The sequence below is a fragment of the Clupea harengus genome, unplaced genomic scaffold, assembly GCF_900700415.2.
Source record: "Clupea harengus unplaced genomic scaffold, Ch_v2.0.2, whole genome shotgun sequence".
NCBI lineage: Eukaryota > Metazoa > Chordata > Actinopteri > Clupeiformes > Clupeidae > Clupea > Clupea harengus.
In genome coordinates this window covers 28,823-50,000 of record NW_024879934.1, presented here as the reverse complement: position 1 = coordinate 50,000, position 21,178 = coordinate 28,823, and the positions used below count along the sequence as shown (strand labels likewise).

The window sequence follows — 21,178 nt, the reverse complement described above, 5'->3', positions numbered from 1 at the left end:
GTGTGTGTGTGAGACTGTAGTTTTAAGTAAGCAAAACACAACACCTCACCTGGCTCTGAGTCGGAGTTCCCAGTAGGAGACTGGCAGAAACTTGACGGCATGAACACATTATTCTTCGAAACTGCAGAGAGAAGAGAAGGAAGAGATGAAAAGAGAAGACAAAAAAAAAGATAGGAGAGAAGTCCAGAAGAAGAGTTGAGATTATGGTAATAGGGAGAGAAGAGAGAGAACAGAAAAGATCAGAGAAGGAAAGAGACCAGGTATAAAAGGTTGGAGAGAGAGAAGAGAGTACAACAGGAGCAGGAGGGAGAGAGTAGGGCAAAGAAGTGGGTCAGACAGGTCAATACCTTAAATAGGGGATAAAAAGCAAAGAGTTCCTTAACTTCAAAAACACAGATCAAAATACAGATTCAAGTCTAAATGACAAACGAGTAAAACTAATGCCACAGAAACACTATTAAAGTATCAGATACTTCACTCTCTCAATAAGCATCAAGGATTTGGAATGTCTCAGTCTCCCTTTTTACCACAGTAAACCACCATTTCATATCACCTCTTAAAAATGGCATGCCTGGTCATTTCCTTTAAAAATTGAACAGTCAGAACACTAGAGTAGGACACTGGATGGTCAATATGCAACCAAGACATAGAAAATCACAAGCTTTACTGTAATAAGGTCTACTGATCCAGAGGTATTACATGACAGAATGGCATTTCCAAAGTCTCAGGCAAATTCAGTCACAGTGAAAATGGGAATGCTATTTTATTTGTGATTTCCTGTGCATCATTAATGCTGCATAATGGTACAATGCTAGTTTAAATGGGTCCTAAAACATGGTGCTGTTGCACCATGCTAAGGCTTGAGTAACTGCAGCTTCCCTTTTTCAGACCCCACGTTGAACAAACAGCACTGGACTATAACATCTGTTGTATCCTTTTCTGAGGCTTCCTCATCCACCCCAAACTTAAACCGTTCGACATATCATTCATACGTCTTCAAACATTTTGGAATGACTCTGAATAGCTAATAATAATGGGGATCACATTCTGAGCACAGAAACAAATCATGTCCTTCATCGATGCCCTTCCTGCTAATACAAATGGGCATTTAGCTAACCATCATCCCAAATGCAAACACACATTCACAGGCTGGGTAAAGCCCTCACAGCTGCAAAGATACATTATCCAAAGCAGTGTGAAGTGCATACTTATTTCACCTCTGAACCCTGCTGTAGTGTCCATGCTCACCTGAGTTAGACGGAGGAAACTGTGTTAAAGATGATGTTCTTTCTCTCTTGACTGGAGGACAGTAATCACTCTCCTCCCGTTCCGAATCTGAAACATAAATATGTTTCTAGCGTCAATGGAAAAAAAAAAAAAACACAAAAAAAAGAAAGCAAACTAAATTACAATAGCCTACACTCAAACCACCCTTTGCTACTGAGGAGATGGTATGTAAATAGTCACCTACATGTCAAACAAGGGATACTGAAAGTGAACCCTAATATACATGCCCTGGTATTAACCCATTGAGACTGCCTACATTCAGGAAGTGAAATGAAGACAAGGCACAGCTTATAAATGGGAAACTCAGGCCCATCTCTCTCCAAAAGGCCATGAATATACACATACCTCAATGCACATTAGAATATTAAAAACATATAAACACACACACCCTCTCCGTCTTCTGCACTCGATCCATCGGCTGATCGCTGAAAGAAAAGACACGGGGGTCCATCAGGTGAGTGAGGCAAGTGAGACGGCAATTTTTTACACACTCGCTCAACAAAGAGCCCATTGAGTGAGTGGCGGTTAGTGCTTCAGACTCACCTTCTGTGCTTTATCTTTCTGAAAGACAAACACTGGAGGGGCTATGGCAGGCTTATCTGTTTGGGGAGAAAAAGGAGTGTTAGTGAGATAAACAAAAATAAAGTAAAGATAATTAACCACAAACACATGCATCTTACCAATGTTCTCACAGAGCAAGACTAGCAGGATGCCCACAGATAATATCTTCCACCAATCACTTGCTCAAAACAGAGTACGCTGCAACTTAAAAAAAAGGGAAACGCTACTTCTGCAGAAACTGCTTACTGATTTGGAAGTCAATAAGTAAAATTAACTAGGCCAGAGCACTACAGGACTGAGCCTTTAGCGTTAAACTGCACACCATGCAAAAGTTATGGTAGCAAGTTATTAGCCAAACACATTTCACCTCTATGCAAAATGCAAATAAAATGGGACCAAAACACGTAAAAGGAGTGGACAATCCCATTTAAATTGATTTCTTTGTTTCATCACATCAGACATGTTTTGTGTGCAAAATTCCCTTCTTTATTGTTGTACAGTCGACACAAGGCTACCGTTACCAACATATATTGGCCTTTTGCAGGCCTAACTACCACCATGCAGAATGCTATCTGGGTTAAAAACCACTGCTTTGCATATCAGCGTCTTCAAAAACATTATAGTTAAAATAAAGGACATCAATATAGACGTCTGGATTCCACTTCCAGAAAAGGGCCGATACCACATAGGTAATAACTCAAAGACTACAGGCTTGCTGTAGGATCAAAGGTGGAAGGATGGTCTATGCTTTTCCACAATTAGAATCCAGACCTATAGGGAAAGCCACATTGAACTGAAATTAGTTTCCCGGTCTCTCTAGGCCTGTAGCTCTAGCTATAGATGGAACTATATGAAATCTTTATGGCTAGCTACAGGCCCGATGCCAGACATCAAATAATCCAGGGACAAAAAGTGGCTCTTGAAAGACCAGTTTTGGGTTTTGTAAGCAAGGTTGAAAGTAGCAAAAAGATGTACAAAACGATAGACAAAGTATAGACAGGAACTCCTGCTGTATTTATAGCTGTGGTGGAGCATCAGCAATTATTATAACAGACAAACAGCTGAGGGAAAGTAAGGCACTATGTTGCCCCTTTGTCCCCACCTTTAAATAAAAAAGTATTATTATAGTCGTCCCGAATACAGAGGGAATGTCAACTGTTACTGGATTTGGGCAGGGCGAATTCATTCATGAGTGCAGAAGTTAATTTACATTAATTATGTATGACGTATCACAGGTAATGACAATATTCGGCATTCAACAGTTTTAAAACTACAAACTTTCATGTCCAAGGCAGAGCTGTCAGATTGCAAGGGTAAACTGTTACATCCAGTGGGTTAGCGTATCCGACCTGGCTACCGTTAAGCTCTACTAGCTGGAGGATAGCAGGAGCTAACTAGCAAGCCTATGCACAAATTTGCCTGGCCGACTCTAACTGTCCCCACCTCTAAAGCAAAGCCCAGCCAAGTACTGCGTTAATTACACAATGCAAACGGTCAGAGATATTAAAAATGTATTGCCTTAAAGTCTAGAGTCAATGATGAAAGCATCAGAAGGGAAACCACATATTTAAACTAGCACTGCCTAATCCTATATAATTCGCAGGGCCAAACATGTGCCATGCTAGCTAACTAGCGGGAGAAGTTATAATATTGAGACCGCCAAGTTGAGTATCTAGTTGATAGCTCTGTTAAACAAGCTGGTGAGGGAGGGTGAGCGAGTAACTATGGTTGACAAATACGCCCTTGATCGATGCCCTGGTGTAAACAGACCTTGGCTTCAGGCAAATCAGCTGGAAAAACCAATGACAACTTGAGGCGACCAAGACCATCGTTCACAAAATGTTACATTTCAAATGATAACCATAGCTCGCTAAATAAATGACTGTTTGGCCTAACTTTTGTATACTGCACCCCAAACTAGCTAATCAGGGCTAAAGTTAGCACAGGTTGCGATAAATATTTGGGAAGTTTAGCCACAGCTACATCCCTCTTACCATTTGTAGCTAACGTGGTTGCATGTGGCAACAAGCAACTGAATGCCATCAATATTGTTTGCGCCAGGTATCAATATTGGGTTCCTAGCTAAGTTAGCTGGTTTCTTGAGCGACAGGGCATTGGCGAACGGCGTCGTAAATCTGAACCTCGCAGCAAGAAAGCCACGAGCCGCATATGCAGACTAGTTTACTTATTTGTGGCCAACCATCACACAATAAGCCACCAAGCATGAATTAAGGCTAATACTACCTGCCAGCATACGATGTTCACCTCAAAAATCCGCTCAACACATTGGACGATCAAGGCGGCTAACGAGATACCAGTAAAAAAGTTAACAAATGAAAGGAAGAGTTGATCATGACATTAAATGTATTATTACTGTAATGCATTTCCCTGCTTGAGTCGCAACGTAATAAGTATCTCCTTCTACTAACGTTATCGGCTAGCTGGCTAGCTAGCTAAGAAATGTCCAGGGCGTATTTCGTTATTCAAGTAAGCTCCGGATATCCAACAACACTGGCGTTTCTATTGAACGTAAAGTTTATATTAGCAAGCGAACTGAGTAGATGATCAAATACCTCGTATATCTAGCGTGTTGTCTCATGCTGGTTTAGTTCTACGTGCAACCGGCACTTGTGCCAGCTATCTAAATTGTCATTACCTGAACTGCTTCCCTAGTCCCCGCCTAAAATCAAAGATAAGAAAGGCCGGGAACACAGCTAAGTAAAGCTAGCTAGAATAGCTAGTTGATAAGCCAAATTGGCCATTTCCATGAACTATGCGCTAGCAATGCTAATGTTATCTGTACCAGGTTAGCCAGTGTAATAGTCGATGGCAACATAGCATCAGCTAATGCTAGCTAGACGGCATTTTCATACTAGCTATCCCATCTGTCCTGTTAATCCCTACTACGAATCCATACTTGAATGCATGGTCATACCTGTTGTGTTAACATACCTTATTAAATTAAAACCTTTACCAACTTGGCATTCAAAATGATTTCTTTGTTTTGTTATATCTATACTCATTCCCAATGCCTACCTTCGTTTGCCAAGTCCGCCATTTTACTTCGCCGCGCACACCCACAAAGCAATGCGCCAGATGAGTGTTATTTCTAGTCCGAAACAAAGGTTATTATTAATAGGCATCCACTTTAACATACTACGACTATTAGTCTACATTTAATATTATTTTATAAATTATTGTAAAACACCAAAATAATAGTAATAAGAAAAAATACAGATGTATATTCTATTTTGTTTTGTAAAAACAAGTTAACATGAGCTAATTTCCTCTTAGTCAAGAATAATCTTTAAGACAAGTAAATTAAAAAACTGAATTCGTCCCAAACATCACAAGGTATGTGTATTTAGTGTCTTTACGTGGATTTAGGGTATAAGTAGCCTAGTTAGATGTTTGGAGTGGGCTACCTAGCTACCGCTAGGTGGAGTGGTTTACAAAGACATTCATCAATTAGGTGCTTCTTGTTGCAAGGTATACGACTTCGTTTTTATGCACACAAATACTGTTGTAACGAATGCTCAATTCTCTGCTTGTGGAAAAGCAGATTAGATTAAATGTAGACGGTATTGTAAAAACTGCAGGACTGCAGGACGCAACTTTTATGTCCCTGTTATAAAAGTTGAATAGGGCTATCTATTCCTAACTCTGAAGATTCTTAATCCAATTTCCCGTTTAGCCCAAATTATCTGGAGTGTTACCATTATTTGTATTTTCAAGATTTCCAGATTATGATATATAGCCTATTTAGTTATACATGGTTTTAAGTTGATTAGTAGGCTCTTTGCATGAGAAAAGGGGAAAGATTAGAAAGGGAAAGAAAAAGCACATTAAGAGCACCTTAAGAGAGCAATTTTTCTGAGAAGCGTATGACATGACGCCTACGGCAAAACTCCAGGTAAACACACGCCTGGTTCTGCAGAGGCTTTAAACATATCCATCACTCCTAGAGGAGATGAGAGACCCGTCAAGAATGCTCTATTAACAATAGCAGAGGTAATTTACTTAGTGGGTTTTAAACCTCCGCCTGAAACTCATTAGTCAGATACAGGCAACACAATCTTGCTGTGGAAGAGCCACAAAAACTCTGCGGCCAGTGGGGATTAGCATGCCTCTAGCTGAACCGAAACAGAGTAACACTATACTATAATGAGTTTAAATCACACATATTCATGAAACCTAAACACACACACATTCCAGATTTTTCAACACCGTGGAGGAGGGTGCTAATTATTGTTATCATTTTGATACCAGGGCTTTCAAAGAAATTGGTCAGGATTAGGCAACAAAGCCATTATCAAACCTCAACAGAATAATGACCAACACCTTTATATAATTATGAATGGAAATGAAAATGTCCAATTCAATAAAAGAGATGCTATCTCAGTGCTGAATAAACATATTTAATCCATTTTATTGCTGATACCTCTTCGTTAAACCAACAAACCATACATTTAAAATACATTGTCTTTTGGTTGGTTGGTACATTTACTTTGAATTACAATTTAAGTAAGGGCTCTGACATTTCATGACATCAGTAACTTTCCTCTGGTATGTGTATTTTATTTTGAGAACTTGAGTCCTACTCAGTTTGTTAGTTGATATTACATCTGACCATATTTTTAACAACACATCGCTTTGTTGTGGTGTGCTAGTCACTTTACTTTGTCATCAGGTGGCCACTTCTGTTTTAGTCTGTCATGGTTTTGACTTAGACATTTATTTGAACAAACTAGCTCTCTCTTGAGCAGTCTAGAAGAGTACTACCCTCCAACTAATGATTCAGAGTTTGATTGACCATGAGCACCACAACTTAAAATGGGTTTGTATGACATACATGTTTATAATCATGGAGGCACAGACATGTACAGTGACATTTGGCCTCTGATAATGAAGCATGTGTCAAATAAAACTGTTGCCTTTAGTCAAGATGTGTTTCACTAAGACAGGGAGAGACTTCCATTATTGGCCGCAGCCTTGACTTGCACTGGTGTATCAGAGGGCGATGTGTCGACATGCCGGCTGTGCAATTCCTGTGCATGAATTGACCATGAAAAGCCAAACTTTCTCTCATTTGTTATTATAGTTACAGGTACCACACTTGTTGTCAGAGACTGAATGATGTGTTACTAACACTACATTATTCTATTGTTCTTTGATAGTGAGGGTTAAAATCAGGGAAAGATTCTTGGCAATCAGTCTTGTTTCATTTGATTTATTAGAGTCCTGAAGAGAGAATTGTAAAATGCTGTTGACTTCACGGACACTGCCACCTCTGAAATGCCAGTAAAAATCACCTCAACTGTGAAGCTCCAAAAAAACTCTTGTACCAATGCAATCCTTATTATAAAAAAACACCTATGGTTCCTTGGCCTAAAATCATCTTTCGAATGAAAAGAAGAAAACCTTTCACGTTTGTGTCTTAGCTGGCAGCTATTGACCCATCAGGATGCACATATGATCACTACCAGGAAAGACTTGTACGAGCCCAGGCCAGATTTATGTTCCTAGACTGTTCGTCTCTGTTTGTGAGCCTAAGACTGAGACAAGGTATGAAGGCTCCAACAAAAGAGGCCTTTGAGCATGCTTATTGGCAACCATTCAGACACTTCTCACACAACTAATCTGTTCAGTTGTTGGTTGTGTCACCAAAATAGAAAATGATAATTACGCACACAATGTAAAAATCAAAAACATCCAATTGACTAAAGCAGTGCTTTACCTGTTTTTTTTGTGTGCTTTTCATTAATAAGCTCAAATGTAAAGGAAGGTGGGCTTTTGTTATTAGTTGTGTTATTTTACTGGTTTCCAAATGGTGGTGCAATGATGACATATTGTCATGATTAGATGCCAGCATTTATCCAGTGCACTCTAAAATGACTCTACAAAAGGAAGGACACTTCACAGTTGCATTTCCCTTCTGCATAACATGATAACGGAGTTCTGTGTAAAATATATAGACATTTGTTGGAATTTTGTGTAATCCCTTGACTCATAGTAACTCAACACTGACAAGGAATTTCCAGTCAAGTATTAAGAAGATGAATTTGTCACCGTTCTTTAGTCGGTCTGTGTGAACGTATACTAATTTTCTCACCGTCTTGACAGATCTCCGGGTACTTAAAGCGAAGAAATAGGCTGAGTGCAAACCAAAAACAACAGAAGTGAAAGAGAAGTGAAAAGAAAATACAAGTGCCTCTCTGGGAGAGTGATATCTTTTTGCCACAGTCCACTGAGGACTGGAGACAATTTGAAGCGATAGGCAAGATGATATCCACAAAGAATAAGACTATCGAGTGTCAGCTTCGGCACTATGATATACAGCTTTTTGCAACTGGGCAGAGAATGTTCAAACATGTCAATAGAAACATGATAGGGAGCGGGAGCCAGATATAGCGAAAGGTCAATGTCTTAACAACATGATAAAAAAAGCACTTGCAGGTCGCCAAAGTAAATAGAATTAAAATTTGCTCACACTTCTGATGCATGACTGTATGGCAGGATAGCATAAGTAGACAGACGAACACACACACCCACACACACACACACATACATACACAAACTACTTAAATGCTCTTGTAAGGGCAAATGTTACACCCAGGATGCTGCGCTCGTCTAATGACTGTCGTTTAGCACTGCCGTCTGTGCAAGTACGGCAATTCAGACTATTCTCTTTTGTAGTTCCATGTTGGTGGAACGAACTGCCTAGAGCAGTGGCGTTTCTTTTTTCTATTTCTTATGTAAAGTAGTATTTATTGTTACACTAGGTCTCTATTGCTCGTAGCTTGACTGTTCTCTCCCTTGTACGTCACTTTGGACAAAAGCGTCTGCTAAATGACTAAATGTAAATGTAAATGTAGCATGCAACACTTAGAATATAAAGTTGCTCAATAGAACACTGATGTCTGCAGTTGCAGTATCTTTTCTTTCTGCAAACTTGGCGCCAGTTTTGCAAGTTAAAGTCCATTGTCAATCCCTGATCCTGAGATGAATCATAATAGAAATGATCAATCCATCATAATCTCTTATCAGATACACAATAGGCCTTTCATCTAGGCTCAAGGAAAGGCTATTTAAATTTGTGATATTACACTCCGACTTTTTTTTGCTGTGAAGATAAAAAAAATATTACAGAGGGTGATAAAAATGATCAGAGGTGATTGTCCATGATTAATAGCTGCAGAGTACATTTTTTCCAAAGTTACACAAACTGAACTTCATAGCGTGTCCTCATCAAACATCAGGATATGGCAAGCCAGTGACAGGCCCATTGAAATGTATGAGGAGGGAGAGTCGGGGGTTTGGATTTTGTCAAGTTTGAACAGATTAGGTTTCAGTATAAAAAGCAGCCTGGGCAGGTTCTTTTCTTTTGTATGTGGCATATTTCACCACTTTTTGTTACATAATAGCTGGCAGCTAGTGAACAACACTTGTGAATATAGTGATGCACATGCACTGTTATATAAGACAGCAGAAATGGTTAAAATGTTGAAAATGCTAAGTTTTGTGTGGTTATATTACTATGAAAGTTAAGTCCATGCATAGCAACATGTGCGAGACAAAGCAAGCATGTGTCAAGCAGAAAAGAGAAGTTGTTACACATCAAAGAGTGGCGGCAAGTCACAAACGATCAATATTCTCCTCATCACACCTTTTATAACCATCTAGTGGGACCAAGGTCATAAAATGAAAAGAATCACGACATTGTTCAGACTCTTTTTATTATTTGGATTTTTTCACAATCATCTTGCAGTTGAACAATGTCCTGAAACCGAAAAAAAAAGCTCACAGAAGACACTGTTCACAGTAAGGTCACCCAACACTCCAAGCTTGTCATGTCAGGACCATTCAGGTGCTGGGGGGCGTGTCTTGGGTAGCAGGTTTCTGTAAAATAGTTGAGTATATAAATGAACCTCCCTGTCTTGCAGAGCCTCTAAGAGAGGTAATCCCAGAGACCAGCAAACACCCCCTAAAGCCCCTCTTTTCAGACAAAGGTAAGACTTGCAGAGCATGTGGTGTTTGGATAGGTCATGCTTAATTTTTGGATGTGTTTCACTTGGTTAACTTGTGAGTACAGACTTGGTATTTTTCTTCAACCAATGATCTTTCCGCAATGACGTTAGTGACAGGGTTAATTCAAATAGCAAGCTGTGAAAAATGTGTCATTCCTTGACTCTGTAGTTTACTGTCAACATATGAACATTTTCACACAGGAAACATGGTGAAATGAAATATCCAAACTGTTAAAAGTATGTGGCACAACAGAGGTCCATGTGCTGGCTGTGCAATTTATCTCAAAATAATTTTAACATTAATTTTAACATGAATGTTTGTAAACATTTATCTGGAAAAAGTCTAAATTGCTAAAGGAAGATAATGGCAAAGAATTTGAAATGTAAGTTGAACCAATGTGGCAAAAACAAAGAGATTAAATGCATGACCTTGCTTTGCTCTTCTTGGGATTTCATCACATGACCTTGCTTTGCTCTTCTTGGGATTTCATCACATGCTTACTTTCATGCCTGCTTTCATTTCATTTTCTAATCATCGCAGTTGTTACATTTGTAAGACATCAGTACAAGGTAAAAGGCAATATTCCTTCAATACTAGATAGAACTGTGAAGTTGAGGCGTGGTGGGAAACTTTGAGTGGACAGATAAAATCCCTTCATCCTTTTGTCTCTCTCTTTCTTCAAGGGAACCTGGTAAAGTGCATCTGGACCATCTGACCTCAGTTATCTCTGAATGAGAATCAGCGATGAGGTTCTACGCACTTCTCTTCCTTGTCATTCTCACTTGTTTGTACCTGACCGTGGCACAGGGTAAGCGCTAAGCAAGCAGCTATTTCATAATGAATTATCAGCACCGTTTTTACAGCAATGAGAAGCACCGTTTTTCACAGCAATGAGAAGGACCTTGCACATAAAATCAAGCCATTAGCAATTTATATCCTGGCAGTTTTTACTGCTGCCAGCACCTCAATAAAAATGGATTGTATATATCTATGTCTGTGCTATCAGTGCAGTGAAGGTGTGGGAGTTCCTTTGTTTGCTTCTGATAGCATTCATATCAGTGAACTTTGGTCTGTGGTGATTAACCTAAATCCATTGGAGTACTGGAGAATAACCCCCTCTATATAGCAGTATATCACTATGCTAGTCAGAAAGCCTTGGCGTTGGTAAACAATAGTCATGATGTTGTGTTGTTATGCTGTTGAGTTGAACATGGTGGCCCTCCTGTGCCCAGGTTCCTATGAGGACTGCTGCCTGAAGTATGTGAAGAGAGTCAGGCCATCTGTCAAGGGAATGGTCAGGAGCTACAGGAAGCAACAGCTAGATGGAGGATGCAATATCCCTGCCATTGTGTGAGTTTCCATCATCATTCTTTGAATTCCATTATTCCCTTGAATTCCATATTCCTAATATGTCTGTATTTCTGTACATATGTATGTATGGGAGGGGGGGGGGGGGTAAGCATTCCATTGCTCACACACATATCCTGTACAACTTGGAAAGGCATAGGTGTCCTAATCTCACTTGTGGACCTTGACAGGTTTTCGATGAAGCGAGGCCGGGTATTCTGTGCTGACCCAAAGCAGATATGGGTGCGGCATCTGATGAAACGCACAGACAACATGGCTCGAAGGTACTATAATAACACTGAATCAAACACATATCTGGGGCTAATGAGGAGCTAACACACTTCACTGATCCAAAATGTGATAAATTGTTAATTTTGTTCTTTTTTTTTTTAGCTTCAGAGGGTGATGGAGAGAGGAAAGAGAGACACCATAGCAGAACAATGGTGAAAGAGACGTCAAACCCCTCCACACTGTCCTTCAGAGCTTTAGACTGCAGTCTGACCGGTGCACATATTGGACAGACACACCCTACAGACGCTGTTTACTCCACTGTTCTCTCCCCACTGCTTAGCGCATTAGGAGCCAAACATTTCTTTTTTGTTAATGCCACTTTCATAGACACACAGGCTGGCACAGACACTAAATAACACAGGCGCTCATGCTGGCTGAGGTCTCACTGTCACTGAGAGAGAGAGAGAGAGAGAGAGAGAGAGAGAGAGAGAGAGAGAGAGAGAGAGAGAGAGAGAGTGATATTCAACATGACTTAAACTATCTGCATGTTATTCACACCTTGCTGTCCTGTGAGTTTGTAACAGTGTAATTCTCACTGTGTCAGGGATATCTTTATTACACAAAGTCTGAACAAGCCCAATGAGGTAATTGCAGGTGAGGTCCTCTCTCCCGCACACAAACAGGCCAGGAAGGATGATCTTTAAGTTTGCTGTGTTTTTTTTCAGTAGTGTAGAAATTCAACAGCTAATGGCTGATTAAATTAACTTTTTTATGTATCTCGTTTTGTACTGATGTATTCCAAATCAGAATATTAAGAGTGAAGTCTGTCCTGTGGCTAGGAACTGATATTAAACAAAGTTAATACTATGCTGCTTTGTGTCAGCTGTGCTGAGTATGCAGGCTAGTTGTTGTATCTTTACTGTCATCATGTAATGATGGTACACTGTAGGTACTGAGGATGCTTTCTTTTTTGCTAATAGAAGTGTATTGTGGATATGTGGCATTTTCCGACTTTTTTTTTACCTACCACTGTTTGTATAAAAGGTTAATAAAACTTTAAACTATCTGACTGACCATATTGTAAATCCTTTTCATGTTGAAGTGATACATTTGTTTTTCCTCTGAATGAGTCAAACTATTACAAACTTAGATCACCATTGCTTTCACTTTCTTTTGAGTCACTGTTTGTTCTTCTACTCACCCATTACACTTTCATTTCACACCACTCAAGGGACCTGCTGCACACCACTGACTGGTGGTGAGTGTGAGTGTTAAAAAGAAGTCTGTGGGAGCATTCTTTTCAAAATCACTGATACAACAGGGCACACAACCTTTGGCACAAGTATCGCCTTCTCTCGCCCACTCAGTGGTGACATACACAGACATGCACATGGACAGACAGACACACACACATACGCACACACACACACACACACAACCACACACTCCTATACTCACACTGGATACAGTTAAGCAAGCGCACACACACACAAATACTCACACATGGACAAAGTTAATCACACACACACACACACACACACACACACACACACACACACACACACACACACACACACACACACACACACACACACACACACACACACAGATACTCACACTGGATACAGTTAAGCGCCGGGTGCACACACACACAAATACTCACACATGTACAAAGTTAAGCACATACACAAACACACACACACACACACACACAGAGAGAGACAGACATAAATACACACACACACCCACACAAAGATGCATCAACATCTCTCTTGACAGTGTGCATGCTCGTTCCTGCTCTCCTCTCCCTGTGACATATTTTGAGATCGTAGGTAATGTCCCCTTTTTTCACCCCAACAGACTCCTGCATTTCCCGCACATCCACTAAACCTGTCTAGGCCTCGTTGATGTTGCTGATAAAGATCTCAGTTGCTCATGTCTTAGGCCGTGGCTCCCATTGTGATTAATAGCCTCAACTTACCCCCCCCAATAAAAACATCCCCAGGCATAATATTAAGTTTCAATTCCTCCTACTGCCATGCTTTGACCAGTTTGTATGCAAGTCCATATGTGTAAATCAAAGAGCACCGCAATACAGACAATCATTCATGCTGTAATTATTGGCCATTGCACTGCTGGGGCAGTCTCTCTTTCTTGCTCTTCAAACTCAATGGTGTGCATGGAGTAGAATGAACAAATAGATATTTCAGTGGGAGGATCAGTATGAGGAGGCATTTTCCTTTTATACTTTCCTGTTGTGAGTGCATAAGATGAACGAGTGCGAGGATGTCACCTGCATATTTCATATTGGATTATAGACTTAGTTTCTCGCAGAAGTAGGGCAGACAGTGTTAAAAAGTAGATCAAAATCATAGACAATGCTGCAATTTAGGCCACTTATGTCGATGGCCTGCAGTCACAAGGAAAAAAACGTATGCCAAGATGGCAGCAAGTCAGCATTTCTCCAGCAGTGCGTTACACCACCACATATACTGACAACCATGGCTAATTGCACCGATCACGGTCGATTGGCATGTGCATCTATACGCCTGTATTTTCACCTTGGATGTTGATTCTGGGAAACACCTTATGAAAGACTTTATGACATCGGCAGAGATTTATCTCAACTGGCTCTGTCTCAAAGAAATGGGAGACTGACAGATTTTATTGGTAACTGGCACCAAACCATGTCAAGACAAAACCCACACACAGATTCATGTGCACGCGTACACACACACACACACACACACACACACACACACACACACACAGACAAACACCAACACATGAACAGATGTGCACATAAACACACACCAGGTAATATAACTGTATTACTGTATAGTAATATAACTGTTAAAGCGATCTTTATGACTAGCAGATTTCAAAGATTTATGTCAGGGTCCTTCACAACTTAACTCCCACGCTGTGGCCCCTTTCACCTGCTTTGAGTCCTTAAATATTACCCAACTAACCTCATGCACAGGAAGGCCTGGAGGAAATAAACAACTCCATTATGGTTTTAGCACAAAATGTGTTAAAGACTGACAAGTGTGACGATTATCTGTCTACACAGCAAGACTGGTTTTGAACAAACCACTCCAGGGGGCTAAGGACCAAAAGGCCAGATACATACAGAACAAGTATATGTGTCTCTATTTGTCATATATGTTTAAGAACATACATGCAGCAAACATTTAGGCTTCTCATAATCTCTCAGAAAACAGCAGTGCATTTACAGATATAATATGGAGGACAGAGAGTCACAGAGTGAATTTGCACGTATCATAAGGGTATTTTGAATAGGCTGAACATTTTATACACCGGTCTGTCTGTCTCTTTCGCTCTCTCTGTGTGTCTCCCATACTAAATGTGGCTATTGCATCATTAGTCTATCTTGAGTGTCAGAGAGACTGACACTGAGGTTTTGAAAGACAAACACAGAACCACATCTAACTAATCAACATCAGTGTCCTGTTCTGCACAAAAAAAGTCTCAAGGTTAGGCAAATGTCAGAAGCACGATCTGACAAGGAAGTGAACAAATACGCTATGGCTTGAGGATATTGACACAACAAGGAGGCCCACCCTCAACCTGAACACTTTAACGATGGCATAAAACACCAATAGATCATAATAATGAGTGCACGAATGTTACCAGAGCGCCATACTTGCTTAATCAAGACTGTCATGGGAAGTGGTTGATATACTGTAAGTACAGAGAAAAAGTTGGATCAAAAAGTCTTTCCAGGCCTGTGTGTGATGTTGTTTAAGCTGGCAGACCAATGGCAGAAAAAATCAGCAATGTGCAGAAGACCTGATTGACAACAAATAGTTTTTCTGATTTCTAATTTGTGAGTTTGCGCATGTGAGGGGCATTGTATGGGCTATTGTCTCTGGCTAATAAGTCCATGGCTCCGTGTAGCAATGTTCCTCTTAAAGGCCTACAGGCAAGTCTTCCCTAAATCATGTATGAACTTAGACTAGAAAGTGAGAGATCCTTTGTTGTGGTGGCGGCTCTTTGACTTGGTCGCCAAACATTATATCTGCAGCTGCTCTCTCTAGTTTTGAGTTTTCTTGTGAAATGTGTGTGGTCTTTTTGCCCTTCTCGAAAATACTGAATGCATATTTCTATGTACGTTTGTTGTAGCTGTGATCTAAATCAGTTCAGTTTCCTGTTATTATCCTTTTCTTACCTATTGTTTTTTATTGCCTTTTTGTTATTATATAAATAATCATTGGCTTCTTTAATGTTTTATTAATGTATTTATTTATTGTAGTTATTATTATTGATGTTGTTGCTGATGATATTGATGTTGGTGTGGTGTTGGTGTTGTTGTTATACAGTCGTTTTGTTGTGAGCTTTATTTACTAGTAAAAACCTAGTCAAAAAACCCTCTAAAATAGAATCATCACCTACATTTTAAGTATATTGAGATTTTTTATTATAGCATTTACATACATACTGATGCAATACATCCAGCCACCACAATGATACATCTAATGCAGTTGTATGTACAAAGTGTGCTCGTGTTCTGAACACCAGTGCCCCCTTTTGGACTCTTTTGGTCATCTTGGTTCATTCATCAAAATCTTGGATGAAGTGAATTATTCATATAATTATGCAATATGTAGCCTAATAATCTGAAACAATCATGTTTGTAGCCCTTCCATGATGATACAGATGCAGGAAGCAACAGTGTAAAGATCCTATGTATTTTTATCATCTGATGTTTTTGTTTCATTTCTTATTTCTTAGTCCCCATGGTCCAGAACATTGGGGACTATTAGATAATTGCTATTCATTTATTTTCTACAAAAAATCTGAACCACATTGTACCTTTAAAAAAAAGAAAATGAAAAACATGGTTAAAATAGGTAAAACTGTGTGACATTTTTTGTGCAAACATACAAACAAACAAAAAAATAAATATCCCATTATGTTCCATTTAACCCTGGGCCTTGCACCTACACAGAAATACATAGACCAGAAACAATATAGGCTGATGTGGGTCATCATACTGTCTTCCTGCCGCTCAGACATGGACTGTTCTACAGGATGGAGCACACACTGGATGGTGCCTCCCTCCTCAGCACCGTGGTGGGGACAGACCAGCGTCGGGCCGGCTGGAAGCCTGAGGGCTGAAACGCAGTGTACCCCCCTGCCTTCACCGTTGTCCTTTTCTGGGCGCAGTGCAGCAGGATGCGGTATACCCCCGTGACGGGACTGCGCGAGTCCGCTCCCGGCCCGCAGTTATTCAGCAGCTGCGCCTGCCCGACGCCCAGCTCCTCCAGCGCTGCTTTCACCTCGTGCTCCTCCACACTCAGCTGCCACGTGGGGTCGGCCAAGTGCGCGGGGGTGAGGCAGGTGCAAGGGTACGCCTGGGCGTACTCCATCCCCTTCAGCCACGCGCTGGTCATCATCTGAGCCACAGAGAGGCGCTCGACCGGGATGGCCTTTAGCAAGCCTCGGATGAGGTGCTGACAGCTGTTGGGAACGTACGCGGGGATGGTGTAGGAGCCCTGCAGGATGCAGTACTTCAGACGGCCAAGGTTGGCTGCGGAGAATGGCAGGCTGCCAGTTACCATGAAGTACAGAAGCACACCCAGAGCCCACGCATCTACGTAGCGGCCGACGTAGGACTTCTCCCTGAAGAGCTCGGGGGCAGAGTAGTGTGGCGAGCCGCAGAAAGTTTTCAGGATAGCGTCGGGCTGGCACTCAGTGCTGAAGCCAAAGTCCCCCACTTTGATGCAGCAACTGGTGGAGTAGAAAATGTTCTCTGCTTTCAGATCCCTGTGCACGATGTTATTATCATGCTGTGTGACAGGAAACACGGGAAGAACGGAAGGAGGGAAGAAAAAAAGAAAAAAGAGAGGTGGAGAAAGCCCAGGTTTGCCAAACAATGGATTGAAAATGTAAAGTTAATTCAATTAAAAATTGTCATCAAAAATTGATGGACAGTAGTGTAATTAAAAACATTAAAATATCTTTTTTATCAGGCAATATAATTACTTATATAATTGTGGAGGCGTCATAGACCTGAGCTGAAAACCAGCTTGTAAGTTCTGTGAGCTCACCATGTGATTGACTGCTGCCAGGATCTGTGAGAAGACCAGCTTGCCCTCCAAGTCAGGGAGCCGCCCCCTATTGATGATGCGGTAATAGAGCTCTCCTCCGCCTGCGTACTCCATCACCAGATGAAGCCGCTGCAGGGTCTCCACAACCTCATACAGGCGCACTATGTTGGGATGCGACAGTTTCTCCATGCAAGCGATCTCAGATGAGAACATCCGCTGGGAGCGCTTGTCCAGGCACGTTTTGTCCAGTATTTTGATGGCGACCCTCACTTGGTGCCATAAAAGAATGTGAAATACAAAGAGTGAAGGTAAGCAGAAACAAGAGAGCATGAACAATTAGTAGAAATAAACCTAGAACAAGTTTATGTTTAACATCTAGTCTAATTAAAAAGTTCATTTCTGGATATGAGGCAAATAAATCAGAATGAATCAAATCATATCAATAAAAATAGCACACCAACAATGCATGCATTATTCATAGGACCTAAAAGTGCTTGTGTGCAAGATGTGAGCTCTTAGGTGAATAAAGCATTTCCCTTCATCTGAGTCTAGACCTACAGCACATTCTTATCAGGCTATCTGGGGATTAGCATGTGCTCATTAACCAGCCAGCTCCTGCCCTTTAGACTGACCCAGTTAGGAGTCCCACAGACTTACTGTGCAGCGCACGAGACAGGGATCGTGCTGGTGATGAGGTAAGGCAGGGAGCAAGACCCGTGCCGGGTAATCAACCCTCTGGGAGTAATGTCCCCTTGCAAACGTAATTAAATCATAATCTTATTACATTGCTACATTGGCTTTACGGTAATAGTATGTAAATAATATCAGGTTTTAATATCAATTCTTCATTACTATATAGCCTGATGCAGAGGTACAGAACTCCTAATCCGGAGTTGTTTGCCTATTTTAGTTCCACTTTAATCCCACAATAAAGTGTGTGTGTGGGGGAGGGGGACCTTCAATGCAACTTTCTGCTGCATTCTGAGGGTCCTGATCGTCTTGTCGGGATTTATTGTTCAAGAATGACCGGTGGACTACACATTAATCCATTACTTATTACACAGCTCCTGCAGAAAGTTCTTACCTTTTGTCAGGTCGTGCACCCCCATCTTAACCTTAGAGAAGTTCCCGCTGCCAATCTCTCCTCCTAGCTCATAGAGTCCCACCCTGGGGACGAAAGCCAGGTCGTTGGTCACTTTCTCCACATGGGAGAGGTCGTACACAGCCTGTGCGAAAGGAGTCCGTTTAGGCTGCACCTCTGTATCCACAGGGAGACTCTCTGAGGCCTCCGTCTTCCCATCATTCACTGCACTCTTCCTTGCCTCCGTCACTTTGACTTCAGCCCTGCAGATGATGTGGGGGGTAATCACTTTTTGGTAGGAGGGCATTGTGTGTCTGTTGACTCCTGCGTCCTACAGCCAAACAGAATGCAGATAATGTCTCCAAATATTGCTTTAAGAGGTGTTCAAGAAGATGGATGAATAACACAAAGAAAAGTCTGCTGATAGTTTTTCTTCAAACCGTTTGCTATCTGCCAAGTGTTGAAAATGGCTCATCTGTCATTGCTTCAAATCAGCATTAAAACAAGAGGGTCGAGTCTGCCCTTCCCTTGCTCCCAAGTAGATGTCCCCAAGCAGTCCCCGAAATGAGGAGATACAGCCAGTAACATTTGTCCAGTCAGAAATCTTTACTTTAAACTTAAAGACAATCCAAGACACTCTTCTAATGGTGGGTGTTCCCCCTTTTCTGTCTCTGCCAGTTTATCAGTCTGTGTCTGTCAAGTATTTTTCTGTCCCACGATTCCTCCACAGACGGTGGTGCCACTCCGATAGGTCAAGTTCCTCTCCCTGTCCCTGTCTTCCTCTCACCTGCTGCTCCTAGAGTGACTGCGCTCTTGGCCACATGCTGCGCTGTGTTGTCTCAAGGCACGCTAATCCTCCAGAGAGGGTTGATGCCCTCTGCCAGACAGCAGGCTTTGAGGTGACTACCTGCTGCAGTTGCACTTTCTCCAGAGGTGTTTGGCCGATCGCTGACCACTGCTCACCCATTCAGGTGAAGGACAAACAAATGGCATTAGCCTTGTCCTTCAAACAGCCTTAGTCATATATTACAAAATACAAAAAGGGGATTAATCCTGTGTATAAGGGGGATGTAGTTATTTGTTGTACAGTGAGAGCTGTACGTTTACATAAGCTATTCCTCACCGGGAGTAAAAGTATTGGTTTTGTGCTTCAAACACAGTTATGTCATCATATTACATAGGTCACAGGGATACTGTGTATGAGATTGATAACAGTGGTTTGTTGCAGCTAGAAGAAATTAATATTGTAAAGAAAAGTGAGTTGTTGCCTACCACAAGTTCATTATAACATAACCAACCATCATTTATTATATTAGCCTCAACAGCAACAACACTTTCACTGGTCATTATGACTTAAACACTTTTGCAACTTTTACACTGTGCAGACAATCAACAAATAGCTAAAAAAATACCATACACTTATTCAAGAGAGTTCAAGAGAATAGCATACTGATTTCACGCAGCTTTCCACAGTAATATATACCCAGTAGCCAAGAGCATTACAGTGCTGACCCAAACCCAGGCCAAGACGAAGGACAAGAGGCACAGGTCCTGTGAAACAGACACTCATTACCAGACCAGACAACTAATGGGTAGACACATAGGGAGCAGACAAGCACAGAGGTCTCACACACAGACCCGGATCCTGATTTATCTAACCTGGGACTGATCACACGCACGTGTTTGCTCATGAAGATGATTCAGAGATAATCCTCCGAGAAGCACACCTGTGTGTGTGTGTGTGTGTGTGTGTGTGTGTGTGTGTGAGAGAGAGAATGATTCAGTTGCATTTTATCCTTTACAAAGTCTTGCCAAATAAAAACTGCTATCTGTTTAAGTCACTAATGAAACAGTAGCTTCTAGGGGTTCCCATGGTTTACTTAATGCTGTAGAACAGGAAGTGATCTTAAATTGTCAGTCTGTTCCAATTCATATATTTTGCAACAGACCCCACCCTCTGTTACAGCCATTTTAAAGAGAATATCAAGTATATCTCTTTAGGGGTTAGCTACCACCTGCCAACAGATTCATGAAAAAAGGCAGTACATTTCCTAATTAAAGAAAAGTGACTTGTTGCCTACCACAAGTTCATTATAACATAACCAACCATCATTTATTATATTAGCCTCTTTGAGAACAGCAACAACACTTTCACTGGTCATTATAACTGCTAAGTATCAGTGACTTTCATAAACACTTTTGCAGCTTTTACACTGTGCACACAATCAACAAATAGCTAAAAAATACCATACACTTATTCAAGAGACCTCCGAGAGTTCAAGAGAATAGCATACTGATTTCACGCAGCTTTCCACAGTAATATATACCCAGTAGCCAAGAGCATTACAGTGCTGACCCAAACCCAGGCCAAGACGAAGGACAAGAGGCACAGGTCCTGTGAAACAGACACTCATTACCAGACCAGACAACTAATGGGTAGACACATAGGGAGCAGACAAGCACAGAGGTCTCACGCACAGACCCGGATCCTGATTTATCTAACCTGGGACTGATCACACGCACGTGTTTGCTCATGAAGATGATTCAGAGATAATCCTCCGAGAAGCAC

General features: G+C 41.2%; 3 protein-coding genes across 4 annotated transcripts; 1 reads left to right on the top strand and 2 right to left on the bottom strand.

The window, feature by feature from the left end:
• Positions 1-5: 5 nt before the first annotated feature.
• On the bottom strand, positions 6-4,974 carry LOC122130808 (ran-binding protein 3-like; the record flags this gene model as incomplete). The annotated part of the gene is made up of 5 exons (XM_042705575.1): positions 4,885-4,974; positions 1,831-1,886; positions 1,676-1,712; positions 1,249-1,335; positions 6-121 (listed from the first exon to the last, which is right to left on the bottom strand). Coding segments are annotated over exons 1-5 (318 nt in total), but the record flags the coding sequence as incomplete, so codon positions are not given.
• A 4,804-nt stretch (positions 4,975-9,778) lies between these two features.
• On the top strand, positions 9,779-12,520 carry ccl25a (chemokine (C-C motif) ligand 25a). The gene is made up of 5 exons (XM_042705577.1): positions 9,779-9,857; positions 10,560-10,684; positions 11,109-11,226; positions 11,415-11,507; positions 11,617-12,520. The coding sequence occupies exons 2-5, from the start codon at positions 10,621-10,623 to the stop codon at positions 11,627-11,629; spliced, it is 288 nt and encodes a 95-aa protein (XP_042561511.1). The 5' UTR covers positions 9,779-9,857; positions 10,560-10,620; the 3' UTR covers positions 11,630-12,520.
• Positions 12,521-15,878: 3,358 nt separating this feature from the next.
• LOC122130807 (serine/threonine-protein kinase NIM1) lies at positions 15,879-20,251 on the bottom strand. 2 transcript variants are annotated; one of them, XM_042705573.1, is made up of 4 exons: positions 20,060-20,251; positions 18,613-19,564; positions 17,529-17,797; positions 15,879-17,267 (listed from the first exon to the last, which is right to left on the bottom strand). In XM_042705573.1, exons 2-4 carry the CDS (start codon positions 18,914-18,916, stop codon positions 16,503-16,505), a joined length of 1,338 nt encoding a protein of 445 aa, XP_042561507.1. In that variant the 5' UTR covers positions 18,917-19,564; positions 20,060-20,251; the 3' UTR covers positions 15,879-16,502. The 2 variants fall into 2 exon arrangements, with proteins under 2 accessions (XP_042561507.1, XP_042561508.1); XM_042705574.1 differs by lacking the exon at positions 20,060-20,251 and having other exon boundaries at positions 17,529-18,279; positions 18,613-18,699.
• Between the last annotated feature and the right edge of the window lie 927 nt (positions 20,252-21,178).